The 14787-nt window shown below is 36.2% G+C and overlaps 1 protein-coding gene across 1 annotated transcript; it reads left to right on the forward strand.

The window, feature by feature from the left end:
* The first annotated feature begins 1498 nt into the window (after positions 1-1498).
* On the forward strand, positions 1499-14145 carry LOC134246508 (transient receptor potential cation channel subfamily M member 2-like). The gene is made up of 31 exons (XM_062728896.1): positions 1499-1719; positions 2354-2572; positions 2735-2914; positions 3477-3719; positions 3810-3977; positions 4257-4469; positions 4598-4776; positions 4904-4968; positions 5246-5354; positions 5737-5917; positions 6040-6191; positions 6287-6500; positions 6634-6746; positions 6852-6901; positions 9289-9419; positions 9722-9819; positions 9912-10049; positions 10149-10172; positions 10276-10381; positions 10478-10572; positions 10669-10775; positions 10910-11135; positions 11290-11373; positions 11488-11583; positions 11682-11810; positions 11937-12224; positions 12394-12568; positions 12822-12981; positions 13126-13316; positions 13535-13703; positions 14051-14145. Exons 1-31 carry the CDS (start codon positions 1641-1643, stop codon positions 14106-14108), a joined length of 4440 nt encoding a protein of 1479 aa, XP_062584880.1. The 5' UTR covers positions 1499-1640; the 3' UTR covers positions 14109-14145.
* Positions 14146-14787: the final 642 nt, after the last annotated feature.

Below are 14787 nucleotides of genomic sequence, written 5' to 3' on the forward strand. Positions count from 1 at the left end.
CAATGTACCCATTGCTAGGAACTATGATTGCAGGCACATGCAAGGACGTATCCACTCACCGGTAGGTCATGCGTACCGTGTTTTTAGGGGCATAGTCTCCTCTAAGACCTTGTTTTTCTGCTTTGGGTCGTAAGGTACCCAATTCCCATCTTCTTACTTGAGGACGATTCATATCTGGGTCAAACTGTGGAGAGGCTACACCTAGATAAGACTTACTTATACAAATAAAATTTTGCTTATTTTTTACAGCAAGCTGCTAGCTAGAGGTGGAGCTGAAAGCGATTCAGACGGACACACACACTGTATGCATCACATAGTCATTTAGCAGACAGTTTTTGTTAATATATTGTTTATGAAACATATGGAGATAACGAAAAGTAATTCAGATCAAAAGTCCATAAAACAATACAAAATACTAGTAGGAGCAGAGCAAACACGAACCTCCAAAACATCAGAGTAGGGATCAGTTGCCATGGAGGAATGAGCATCCCCTGCCGACCGGTCACATCAGCCGTGTGCTCCTTGTCATGATCGGGAAATAACGGAAAAAGCCGTCGTTAATTCAGTGCATAAATAATGGACTAACAATTAGTATGAACAACATCAGTCACCATTTGACTCAATGATAAATTGTATTTGCTGACAAGGTCGATTGTATCGACCATAGAACTTACGAAATGATTACTTTAACTGAGCCTGCTGAAATTCTTGTTTCAGCAACTTGTTTGTCAATAATTTACCCCGTTGTTAAAATTGTTCAAACGTAGAGCATGCTCTTGCGTATCTAATCAACTGAGATATGTAAAATCCGTATGCAGGCGATGAAGGTATATTGCTGCATAAGCAAGGGAAGTTGACAATAGAAAACTTTAAGGCATCACGTTTATCATAGAGCTTGGTTGTTAGATTACCATTAACGTCTTTTTCAAGTGAAATATCCAAGTATGAAACAGATGTGTCAGACTCTGTGAGAATAATTTTCTTATAAGGTGATAATTATTTGTCATTTTATAGTTTTGGGGTGAAATATTTGTTACACACAAGGCAGAAAAGAAGGACATGGGCTTATAATACATGTGCTATATTTTGGAGACTCTTGGTCTGCAACGCAACATACTGAAGATGTATGTAGCAGTTTGTTTAAGAAGTTGTCATTTCTACAGGTTTTTAAAATAATTTTTTTATCGAAAATAAATCCGGAAAAATGTTCCACACACCGTCTTATGACAGTACTTGCATGTATATGTACCTGTCAACAACGATATGGACATTTTACAGTCCTGAAAGGTGAAGAGTTTAAATGGCATTGGTTAATGCTAATTATAATAACGTTATCAAATAGAATCGCGGTTTTAACGATTAAAATATACAATAATTCATGAGAATATCGAATAACTAAAACTGGAAGATATACATGTATAACGTTTATTTTTTCCATTTAATCTTTTGACATGGTTGCAATATCATTTTAATGTCAAAGATTAAGTGCACTGTGTTAAAAATTACATTTCAATCATGTTACGATACATTTAAATCTTTTATCAATCGTTAAGCGGATAAAATTCATTACAATACATTCATATTTTGAAACTAACACAATACAAGCACACACGGAGAGGTTTGAAAATGTAAAAGTGAATATGTGTGAACTTTTTTCATATTTTTGTGCTGGTGACAAGAGAAAAGAGAAATTTGTTGCGACCTGGCTGTCTCACTTACGTAAGAATCTTTGTAGTTTGCTTAAATTTCTCATTATCTTGTATAAATCTCAATTTTTTTGTTTTTCTTCGCAACTATTGTATTATTGCCTGACTTGTCTCATTTATGTTTCAAATACATGATATGTATTGACTATGTACGCTTCAAACGGAGCCGTCGCCCGCATGGCACACTGGTTAGAGCTACTTCTCTAAAGTCGCGAAGAAAGAATTTGATCCTTACGACGCGGGTTCGAAATACAATGTGAGACGTGGAGACCGGTCTTTCGGATTTAACCGTACAAAACGGGGTCCTGTGTCGCAGTTGCTGCTGATACGAAAAAAGATCCCTCTCTGCTCAATGGCCCTAAGTACCGAGTATAGGACAAAATTTGCTGCTCTCCACCGGCAATTGGTGGCGTCTCCATATGAGTGAAAAATTCTCAAGAGGGACGTTAAACAACATACAATCAACTAATCAAACGGAGCCGAAAAAGCATAAAAATAGTGGTTGTCTGAAATTTGTTTTGTGAGGACTGCATCGCATATCTATACTGTTTTCAATTCTTCTGTCCTTCAAATTCCCTCGACATATGAAGGCTAATTAATCAAGCCACATTTTGATGAACTTAAACTCTGACATCTTTGGATTCCAGTATGTGACTCCCAGAAGCCCATAGAGACGGTGTTATTATGTCACCATTCCACGGACGATCTGAAAGTGAACAAACTGAAGAATACCATCTCAGAGCTGGGTCCGGTGACCGTGAACTCCAAAAATGAACACACGAAGGTCGAGGCAGGGTTCAATGAGGATCTCGTCATTTTCTGTCTCTCAGCTGACTATGTTCAGCGCTCGGAACATTTCTTTAATGGTAAAAAACATTGGTTCATTAACTTTATATATTTATTACAACTTGTCATATTATGCTTGGCAATTGTATTATAGTTGCTGTTCTTTTATATGAATATCCATTTAATCTTTAATTTTTCTCGCTCACGTTTAATGGCATTCATGTTCCATTGTCTTTTGTCAGATGTGAGTACTCTAATGGAAGGAGATGGGAAGAACGAGGTGTCGTATTTCATGATGGAAGACAGCTATCAAGACTTAAAGAAGGACCTGGCCTCCAAAGGAATTAAAAGGGAAAATGTTTTCTTCTTTGACGATCCGGACGAACCATCTATTTTTCGAATCCATCGTAGAAAGAAAAAAGGTTTGCCTTGCACTCTCTTTCTTAAAAGGTGTTTTTCCCGCATTTTGCCAACAAATGATAAGCCTTTCTTCATATTGACCATATTTGTTTTATTGATAACTTTCCTTTACAATTGGTCGCCCGCGTGGCGCAGTGGTTAGAGCGTCTGATCTAGAGTCGCGAAGTAAGGAGTTGATCCTTACGTCGCGGGTTCGAATCCCACTGTGGGACGTGGAGACCGGTCCTTCGGGTGAGACCGTATAAACCGAGCTCCCCTGTTGCAGTAGATGCTGGCACGAAAAAGATCCCTCTCTCCTCAATGGCCCTGAGCGCCGAGTATAGGACAAAATTTGCAGCTCTCCACCGGCAAGTGGTGGCGTCTCCATTTGAGTGAAAGGGAGGGACGTTAAACTTTATACAATCAATCAATCAATCAATCCTCTTCAATTGCAAATGTTTATGTTCTTGCCTGTTTTCATCCTTTTAGTTCTAGTTGAATAAGATTTTGGAGATTTCTTGATTTTAATGAAGTTAATGATAGACTACATGTATCTTATATGTAGATTTGGAATCTATATTTCAGAAAATTCGAAAAAGAAGACTGTTTATGTTAGCGGTTGTTGGGATGCCGCGCCAATGATGGAGCATGTCCAAAAACTGACGTCATCTTTCACGACTGTAGAATGTCATTTTCCAAGGAAAACCCGATCCATCGCTAGAATGTCCAAGGAGGACTGGAGTCTCATAACTGATAAAATGATATCATCCGATCAGTATCTCATAATGATATCTGATGACTATTTCTATGACGAAATCACTTCAATGGGTATGTTATTAAAGAATTACAACTATAAATTTTCGTTCACATCCATAGTGTTAATATTAAAAATTCTTCATGGTGTTTAAAAATTTCCAGAATGTGAATTGATAAGGCGAAGGGGTAAAATAATTCACATAATAGACGCAAGAAAAAGTAAGGACAGAGAGGTACCAATGTGGATACGGAGCATGCGCATTATACCATATGAAAGAGACGACGATGTTTTGAATGTTCTGTTATTGCATCTCCTTGATGACCAACAAGGTACATGTATCTGAAAACGAGTAAAAAAGAAAACAGTTTATTTTTTAAGTTATTGTTAATACAAAAAGTTTTAAACGTTAGAACAAGTAGTCGAGAAAAAAAGATTACACAGTGTAGTCAAACAAGAATTCAAGAGCTTAGGATAGATCGTAGTGGCTCAACCATAAATAATTATTAAATATTTAATTATGTGAATAAACTTTTGCTTACAACTTCCCAAACAATGCCTTACAAACATGTAGTACTAGTTTTAAATGACAACTTTTATTATTTGAAAAGGACATGACACGATTATCATCAGTTTTCACCCTTCTGATCTGACGAATGCCGAGCGATGTCTGACGATGTTTCGGAATGGCTTGTCTCAGTGTCATGTCCGCCTTTCGTCTGACTTTCCAGACTCTAAAACATTATTTCAGCAAATCATGAAATGTCAAGCCCTTATTCTGTGTTTATCGGAGGCTTTTATGGAGGATAAAAAATGTAGAAAAGGTACGAAAAAATTAGATTATCATTAAATCTTCAAATATCCTGATTTATATTTAATGAATTAATTTAAAATTTATTAAGAATACTTCGTCTAAATACACGTTTCATATCAAAATGAAATTTTTGAACAGAAGTGGAAGTAGCCCATATGATGTGGAAGAAACTTATACCAATAAATTTGCAATCTACTCCTGCACAAATGGAGAGACCTGACTGGTTGATTAAAATCATTGGTTACCATCAATACGCCAATCAGGAAGAAATAAACGATATCCTCAGTCAGAACGTTCTTCTTAGTAAAGATAACCTTGTAAGTTATGTGTTTAAAGCGATCCATGAATCATCTACAAGTTGACTTTTGTAGTCTTATTACTGATGATATTGAAGCTTTAGTGGTATAAGTAATTAAAAACTTTTATTTTCTTTTTTGATTACAGAAAATTGAAAACTGGATTCAACGGAATATCACAGTTCCATTACATTCAGACATTTCTACACAAATGTAAATAAATTTTCCATTCTAGAATCATGTTTAAAATGTTTAAAGATATATTTCTTTTATTTTAACCGTAAGAAGAATAACGTTAACATTTTCTCACAAAAGTTTTAAGAAGCATTATTGTAATGTTGGATCTTAACACTCAGTGTCGAATGTCTGAAAAGTGAAAACGTACATTGTACTTGTACATTTTGACAAAGTATACACGGTATTTAGTTGCAATTTCACTTAAATTGTTTGAATAATAAAACAGAACACGATTAAATAATTTCTTTCCCAGCTCGGCCTGTCGTGATGGTTGTGTCAGAGGGCCCCAGCACACGATGACGGACGCCTTTGGCAAGGTGGAAGTGTTTGCAGAGGGCGGATTAGAAAGACGTGCCGCAATGGTAAGGACTGGGGGAACTAGTATATTACTGCAGTATATGTTAGCGTGACTATTTCTCGAAATGATGTCCCCTTTGCATATTATGAAAAATAAAGTATTGAGAGTCGATACGGCCGTTGTTACTATTGTTTCTATTTGTAATCCACTACTAGTTGTTATCTGTAACATTATGTAAGCTTGGGCAGATTCGTTTTTGAGACCTTCTGATGGATTGAAAAAAAAGTACTTTCTGTACATCGCTCTTCTCTGTAGAAGCGTAATAAAAGTGTGCTTTATTTATCAATGTTTAAGTGTGTCTTTCTGCCATTTTCTTTCCCTCTCTCTAAATAAGGTATTTGTGAAACCAAACAAACCTTTAAGGAATTGTCTTGATCTGTCTTCAGTATGTTCGTCTTAGCACAAATTCCGATCTGAAAACCGTGGCTTCTCTGATCATCGACCATTGGGGGCTGGAACAGCCACGCCTTCTGATCTCAGTGACGGGGGAGGGATCTCAAATTATTAACAACCCCAGCAAGTCCAGAGTCCTCACAAATGCTCTCCAGAACATCGTCAAAGAGAAAGGTAACTTTGATACCACTTAAAAAAGTTTCTAGTGCAACAGTATACACGTACGACTATTAGGTACTTGTGGATATAATATATTTTGTGAATTGAAAGAGGATATTTTTAAATTTTGCAAACAGGTGTATGGTTTACGACTGATGGTGCCACCTCAGAAATCTCTAAAGTAATTGGTCAAGTCGTAGAAAAGGAGGATGTTAATGAAAGACCAACAGTGATTGGAATAGCATCCTGGGAATACCTCAAGATGAATGAAAATCTTGTCATTAAACATGTAGGTTTACAGGGAGTGTATAATTAAATATTGAAAGGGTATTGTTGAAAAAAAGTTTAATTCATGTACAACTGGGATCGCAATTTTTTGACCAGGGTTTTGGACGATGGCCTGCCACCTACAGCACGCGGGAAGCCATTAAGGCCAGTGGGGAGTACCATCTTAATCCTTTCTGTTCCCACTTTCTTCTTCCACATAAGTGTGCTGTTGTCAATGAGAATGGCAACAGTTCCGTCATATCCACTGCTAGGTTCAGAACGGAGTTCGAGGAATACATACGGCAAGGAAAATACGCTCTTCAAAAATCACGTAAGTTGATGCTCTCAAAAATCCCTAAATTACATGTCTATTAACTTTTTTTTAAATTAATGTCTCCTTTCTTAAGTACCATAAGAGTCGGTGCATAAAAATATTTTTTCTGAGACGAGAATCTTTTATAAAGGTTGTCCCGAGGCGATACCCTCTTTGCTGCTGGTGGTGGGTGGGGACCCTCTACAGTCTCTCAGTATGGTGAAGCGCTCTCTGGATCTCCGTAGACCCGTCGTGGTTCTCAGGGTATTTTTGCTAAAATCTGAATCTTTTATAATCTTACTTTTCGTTACATCAAATAATTTTTTTACTTCAAGGATTTCACTGCATTGGAATGATACTTCATTGTAGGGAACAGGGGGATTTGCCGATACTTTGGCAAACGCATTTACAAAAGGAAGGTTGGTATCTTGATTTTTGCTTCATGTTTTTCAAACATTTTTTTAACATTTAACAAGTCTATTCTGTAAACATAACATGGGAAAATATTTTCCAAACATTGCTTGATACGATTGTTGCTATTTACAGAATTCTTGTAAAGTTTATAAAATAATTTACTCGTCTCTAAATTAAAGGGCATTGATTTAAACTTTGAAGCGGTATGGATATGCTAATACTCGAATACAAAATATGCTAATATATGATGTATGAATGATTAAATACTCGTATGATAAAATTTTGATGAACTTAGTTGATGAAACAATAAAATCAGCAGTCTCGTTTAAAGTCACTATTTCGTAAATTCTATGGTCGATACAATGATCTTGTCAGCAAATAAAATTAATCATTGAGTCAAATGCTGACTGTCGTTCTTCAAACTAATTGTTAGCCCATTATTTATACACTGAATTGACGAAGAATTTTTCCGTTAACCTGCATCCACACGGAGTCACTACGGCGTTGTAAAATTTTTTAAATCGCCGTGGAATCGCAGAAAAATTGCACAAATTTCTGTAAAATGTTTACAATGTGAAGATGTCACGGCGTCTTTTCGGCGACAGGCGCGTGTCTACGGCGTTTCTCACGGCGTTCCTACGGAGATCTCTTCGCGATTGACTGCGTTTCCGCGGAGTTTTCGAGGCGTGTTAGGAGTTTACAACCCGCGTTCACGGCATTCTCACTGCACTGGCTGCGTTCACAATACGTTCACAATGCGTTCTACCCACATGGATATATATTCAAAAGGAGTGAAAACATGTTTGTTTAAAGATTTAAGTTACATGATGAAAAAAAAACCTTCTATTCATGCCAAGAAATATAATAATTATTACTAGTATTATATAATTAAAAGTGATCTAATTGAGTGATTAAGTATAAAATTATTTTAGTTTTACTTTTAAAATTCTTCTCTTTTCAATTTTATCGTTTCAGATGTGTTCTTATATATATATTTTTTTTGATTTCATTAAAAAAAATAAACACACTGAAAAGTTGCTGCAAATTTTAAGTTATTCCACTGTAACACCACTAAAAACAACAGATTCCCAATTATACTTTAATGCTCCTAGTGCAACAAATACGTTAGAATTATTGCTGATCAAATATGAGGCCACTGCTCTTGTTTTGTGAGCTAGATGACAACGCTCTTACAACGCCGTGAAAGCGCATTGTGATCGCCGACAGACGCCGTAGAAACGCCAAGGGAGGCAAATGTAATGTGTAAACTTTAAATTTGTCCAAGGACTCCACAACGTCTCCTTGAGGTCTCCATGGAAGCGCAGTCTACTATCACTGCGTTCATGCTGCGATCATGTACGTCTTCATGGCGTTCATACGGAGCTCCCTGTGCGTTATTGGAGATCTCACCGCGCTGCTACGGCGATCATACTACATTTCTACTGCGTTCTTATTAGACTGCGATCACACGGCGCGTACTCTGTGCATGCCCAAAGTGATAAGAGAGAATAGATACACCCTACCGCGCATATATTGTCACGGCGTTGTAAAAGACTCTACTGCGCTCACCTCGGCGTTTTGCATTTTTTATGGAAGCCGTGCAATCGCCATGAGTACGCGGTCCCGGTGTGACAGTCGATAATGACAAGGAAAAGTTTTTGCACTTGATTCCACCTCTATGTTTTTAGGTCCGTGTTTGCTCTGTTCTATTTTGTATTGTTTTATGGTTTATACGTTATCTCCATATCTTTCATTGAAAGAAAAAGTTGTTCGAAATATTTTTTTTTTTACATACAATGTAATTTAATAAGTTCACATGAAAGAGGCCAAAGTCTGAATAGATTCAAGAAGAATCCTCATTGTGTAATGTAATTCAAACTTTAAATTTTCAGTCGATAGGAGGGATTCATCGTATGAGTTGCAAATAGATACTAGTACATGTATAGCGAAAAGATGAGAGATATGGTCCATGGTGTTACGTTTATTGCGTGAATAGAGGGAATCGTTCAAAAAAGTTTTTGTTATATTTGTTGCCACCACTTGCCATGGAGAGCTGCAACTTTGACCTATGCCGGGCACTCAGAGCCATTGAGCAGTGAGTTATCTTTTTTGTGCCAGAACCTACTGCAACAGGGGACCTCTTTATATGGTCTCGCCCGAAGGACCGGTCTCCATATCCTGTAGTGGATTTGATCTTGAAACTACGACATAGGGATCAGCTCATTACCTTGCGACTCTAGAGCAGCGGCTCTAACCGCCACGCGGGCGACCATTCGACCAACGAAGTTTTTGATAAGAGCTCTTTGTTCCAGTAGAGGCAACATGCCTATGAGATATTTGATCCCATCATCCTTTAAATTTGTGTTAAGAAACTTTTCTCTCATAATTATAGAACTGATGAATTAAAAATTATGGACATCCTTACGCACCCAGCTCGACATCACTTGAGTTTCGTCAACCTTAACGACGACCGCTGTCGACTGGGTCACACAATACTAGACGTTCTTCTGAACAGTATATCGGGTACGTGAATTTCTTTGATCAAATAACAAAATTTTATTTTTAATAAAAATACTTCAAAATGGGAAAAATGATTAAAATGTAAATTACAAAATACTCGGTTATATCCAGTCGGAGGTGCGATCATGGATTATTTCTGCTATGTATACGTTGAATGACACATTTACATGTATCGATAGTAGTATGCAGTAATATCAAAATCTATTGAATGTGAAGTTCCTAAAGTAAAGGCTTTAATTGAAGAGCAATGATTTATAAGAAAAGGTTTATTTTTATCAATATTAAAATATAACTTTGTTTTAAAGATGATGAACAGAAGTTAAGTCTAGCTTTGGGATTTGATAACAGCGAAAAAGCAATGGAACATGTTTTCTTCGATAACAGAAAAACACAGCGTTTAGAGGTCGGTGAAATCTGTGAGCCTTGGACATCAAGTAAAAATCATTTCAGTTTGGTACTCTTTCAGTAACTTCCGAGTGATTTCTCCTTTTGTAGGAATCATTTGTAACAGACCTGATGCTGAAAGCGATGCGGGAAGAAAAGGTCGATTTTGTACGTCTTCTTATCGCAGAATGTGTTGACATCGAGAAATTTCAGCTGAACAACAAAGACAAACTCTACACATCAAAATATGTACGGTTTGGTGTAATTTCATCATACAGAATACTTTTCTTTTGCACTCGTTAAATAGCATTATAATGTATTTTGGGAACTTTTTTTTTTACTTTCTAGCTGCCTGATGAACTTCGAAGACAGGTAAGAAACATAATTATTTAATAATTTGCTTTTAAATAAAATAAAAATACCCATTTTACTTTTTTACATGAAGAATTAACTTCGATATAAAATTATTCTACAGCTTGGATGGGATACAATACCAACCATTGAAAACATTCGATGCTTTGTTGTGCGAATGATAGCAATGGATGTGTTCGTGGAATATGACGTCAATATGGATATCAGAGGTAACAAATTATCTATCTTGTCTCTCAAAAAGGGAGAAGAAAAAAAAAATTACACATAGAAATGAAATTTTCAAAATTTGACTTTACCTTTGACAGATCATCAAGTAGATCCATATTTTTACCTCATGGTGTGGTCTCTTCTGATGATGAACTTACGTGATCTCTCCATATTCTTCTGGCAACACTGCAAGGTTTGGTGTCTATAAAAGTATTTTTTTCAATACTGATTTCCAACTAGTTACCAAGTACGAATACTTGTATTTATCTTTAACCATGAAATCTCACAGGAACCACTTCCCTCCGCTCTGATTGCGTCAGGGATATTGCGTCAGCTGAGAAAAGGTTGTCAGGTGACAAATCGCATCCTGGCTGATAAGCTCTTCAAACACGAAAAGTAAGTCTTGTTCTCCATAACATTTCAATGAAAGCGTTCAAACTGTGACGTGTTTACAATTCTTTGATATTATTCTCTTACCCATCTGTTGTTATTGGGTATTTGAATGTCTATAAGCCTGTCTTTGTACATAGGGAGTTTGTGAAGCTATCTTGTGACGTCCTACAGGAGTTTTTTGAAGATAATCCTGAAGACACGGAGCGGTTACTGATGAAACCACGTCCCCGCTGGCGAAATCTCTCCTGCATGGAGATAGCATTTCGCTTAAAACATAGACCTTTTATGTCACATGAAGCCTGCAAGATACCCATATACAGAATTTGGTTTGGAAGAATTTCGCCAGAAAACAATTCACTGAGGGTACATGCAATGTCTCTGCACTTATCATAAAAATTGCAGACAATCTTTACTACACTTAGCATAAAATTGCAGACAATATTAACTACATTTATCATAAATGTGCAGATAAGCTTAGATTATTTGAAATTTAGGGTGAATGTTTTTCAATTTTCAGATGATAATTTCGGTGTTTTTCCTTGGGATGTTTCCATTTGTGCTGAAATTTATTGACGAGTTCCCTAATAAATCAGAAAATCAGGTTAGTTTTCCCCTGCCTATCTTCTTGAATAATTAACATACAAAATAATCACATTTCACAAACTTTGAAAACTTTAAGATATTGCTGTCAAGTTTTTTGTATTGGTTAACACAGAAAGACGCTTCATGCTGCAGTAGGCTCTGTGACAAAATCAAGACTCGAATAGTAGAATTCTACACAGCTCCAATTATGCGTTTCTCCCACACAATGGTAAAATATAACGTTTCATATTTTTAACATTTTACATTAACCCTCATGTTGCAACCTTGCCATGAATTCGAGGTAACTTACTGGTTATATTTTATCAGGCATCGTATTTGCTGTTTTTGACTCTGTTCAGCTACACATTGCTGGCTGGATTTACTGACCACTTTCACTGGCGTGCAATGTTGTTATACTGCTGGGTAATTACACTTATGCTGGATCAAATTAGAGAGGTGAGTGGAGTATTTCACGAAATAATATACACTTTCCTGACCATTTTAAAAAATCTTTTACAATGTAGTAAAATAAGTAAAAAATCTCATGATTACTGTCTCATCATTTATCCTTTCTATTAACAGCTTATTAATGGAATCGAAGAAAACAAAATCTTTTTTGGTCACAAATACCGCCGAGAACGTCCATCCGTTGTGCAGGTATACTTCAGAGACAAATGGAATTACTTTGACGTCACGATTCTTTGTTTCTATGTGATAGCTCTGGCTCTAAGTTTCGTTCCATCATACACTGCCGTAGAATTTAGCAGAGTTTTTATGGCAATGAGTCTTATTGCCTTTTTCATGAGAATTCTGAAAACATTTTCTGCTATAGAGGAACTTGGACCCAAGTTATGGATGATTGCTGCAATGGTAAATGTGACTTTAATATCTTCTCAATGCATCTTCTGCAAGCATCTTCCTAAGTGTTTAATGGTTAAATAATTAAAAGTTTGTTACCTTTTTCTTTAAAGGTGTACATTTTGCGTTTAGTGATGTTGTGTTGCACACTCTTTGTATTCAATTTATGTTTATTGGATAGGCCAAAGACTTGATGTTCTTCGTGATAATTTTGATGGTGTTTGTGGTGTCTTACGCTATAGCCGCCTACTCGGTGATATACCCAGAGTCTGTAGTTGACTGGGACCTCATCGCCAATGTACTAAGACTGGGTTACTGGAATCTTTACGGCGAGCTTCTCCTAGAGGACTTGGAAGGTATTTATAAAAGGCTATTTTCAAGAAGAAAAATGTTCATGTCAAATAATAGTAATATGGAATATAAACCACCCAATATACCACTTACTTTTAAGATGCCTTACCTGGCATATCATACAAAATTATACTCACCCTTCCTCTTTTTAAGACAAGTTATGCCAACAGATCAAAGCTAATTGCACCCTATTGCTAACAAATATAAAACCATAAAAATTCTGTTGTGAAATTTCATAAATTATTGTGTAACTCACAGCTAAGGAACCAGACTGTTCCTTTGACCCTGCTGTCTACGGGGCGGACATACTTCCGAGGTGTGCAGTTAAACACAGAAGACTTATTGGGATGGCCATGATGGGGGTTTACCTTTTGTTTGCCAACGTCATGTTGCTTAACATTCTGATTGCTATGTTCAGGTACCACTCTTCCATTCTCTTTGAATATTCTTTGAAGATTATTTTCATGAAAATACATATTGGTTTCTGAAACAAGACTTAAAAGGGTTTCATAGATAGATATAATTTACTCTTTAATCGTCATTTCTTTACAAAATTATTCAGTGATACTTATCAACGGGTTCAGACAAAACGGAATCAAAAATGGAATTATGAAAGATACGCCTTGGTCAAAGAATTCCAGCGAGTCCCTGTCATCCCCATGCCGCTGGGAGCCTTAATTTACATACATTACTTACTGAGATGGATCTACCGGAAGTGCAGAAGATGCACTGTGGTTAGCAATACAGAAAAAGGTAGAACACGTGTAAAACAATTATTATATATAGTTAGAGTCAGTGTAAATCTTTTTTATCAGTACTATGTAACATACCTTTATTCTTGGAAATATATTCCAATGTTATCTTATATAAAGAGATATCAAATTAATAAACTACGCAGCAGAACATCTATCATACATGAAAAGGGGGAATTGAGAACAATGGTGAGTTTTGACAATATCTTATTTTTTTAGTTGTATCAGGAAAGGATCTGAACGAGATTGAAACGATAAACTGTCTGGAGAGAGAGTGTGTTTACTTATTTATGAAAAAGAAAACAGAAGAAAGTGATGCCCAAAAGCAGATAACTGTACAAGACATCTCCAACATCGTCAGCGAACAACTCACAATGAGAATAAACAGGTAAAAATTGGACTCATCTGGACATATGACTAGATAATGTACAATAAATGGAAAACAAAATATCCCAAATATGCCAAAATAGATAAGAAAAATACGTACATCAGTGAAACCAATTTGCAAGCAATGTATAAGTAAACAATATATAGGAAGAGTGAGTTTATACAAATTAAATAAAAAGAGGCCAGATAAAGGTCATTTGACAGGATATCCCTCAATACTTTGTTGAGTTTATAAAAGGTAAATGAAATATCATAAAGTTTTAAATCGTTTACAACTCAGGAACTATTTGAAATTGATATGTAAAACAAATGCATGAATATAACCCAGAAACTCTTTTAATGTTACAGATTGCAAAGCTTTACAGAAACACAGCTGATGTCACAGATTTCAGAATCTCTAAAATGATTTTATGTAATAAAATTACTGGAATTAAATACATTTGTTCATTAGTTTCTGTAAATGAAATGTCCTTTTGAATTATACGTGATTTGTGTGAGCAATGCTTGAAGACTCATACATCTGTTTCTTTGTTTTGACCAAACAATGATGAATCTCCGAAACTTGGCCATTTTTGGTGCCAATGTAAGGTACTTGAATAACTTTATAAAAGACTATAGGTACTGTGAGTGTTAAGCTCACTAAATGATACCCCCGCCTCCCATATACACTGTAGTTATGAAGGCAAAGTCCATGTTTTGCACTGGGGGACCCGAAATAAGTGTCAGATCGGAAAGTAAAATAAGAGGTGCACAATGGCAAATATGTAATAAAGAATCTATAATGAAAGTATAATTCATTTTTATTCAGTGATCTAGAAGGACTTGCGGATAAGAGGGGGTACCCTTCAATATTACAGAAAAAATGGCCGTGCTTATGTTTTGCTGTAGAAAACCCAGTATATGTGTCCGATCAAAAAGTAAAATAACAGGTGCACAATAAAACTATATAACAAAGATTTTGTGAAAGTCTCATCAAATTTCATTCAGTGGTATATGAGTGGTGTATGAGGTGTTGTGGATAAGATATGGGTACCCCAAAGCGTAACAGACGGACATACGGACGGACATCCCGATCACTATATACC

This window comes from Saccostrea cucullata, unplaced genomic scaffold, assembly GCF_032062105.1.
Source record: "Saccostrea cucullata isolate Sc308-1 unplaced genomic scaffold, CSIRO_AGI_Scuc_v1 ctg2, whole genome shotgun sequence".
NCBI classification, from domain to species: Eukaryota; Metazoa; Mollusca; class Bivalvia; order Ostreida; family Ostreidae; genus Saccostrea; species Saccostrea cuccullata.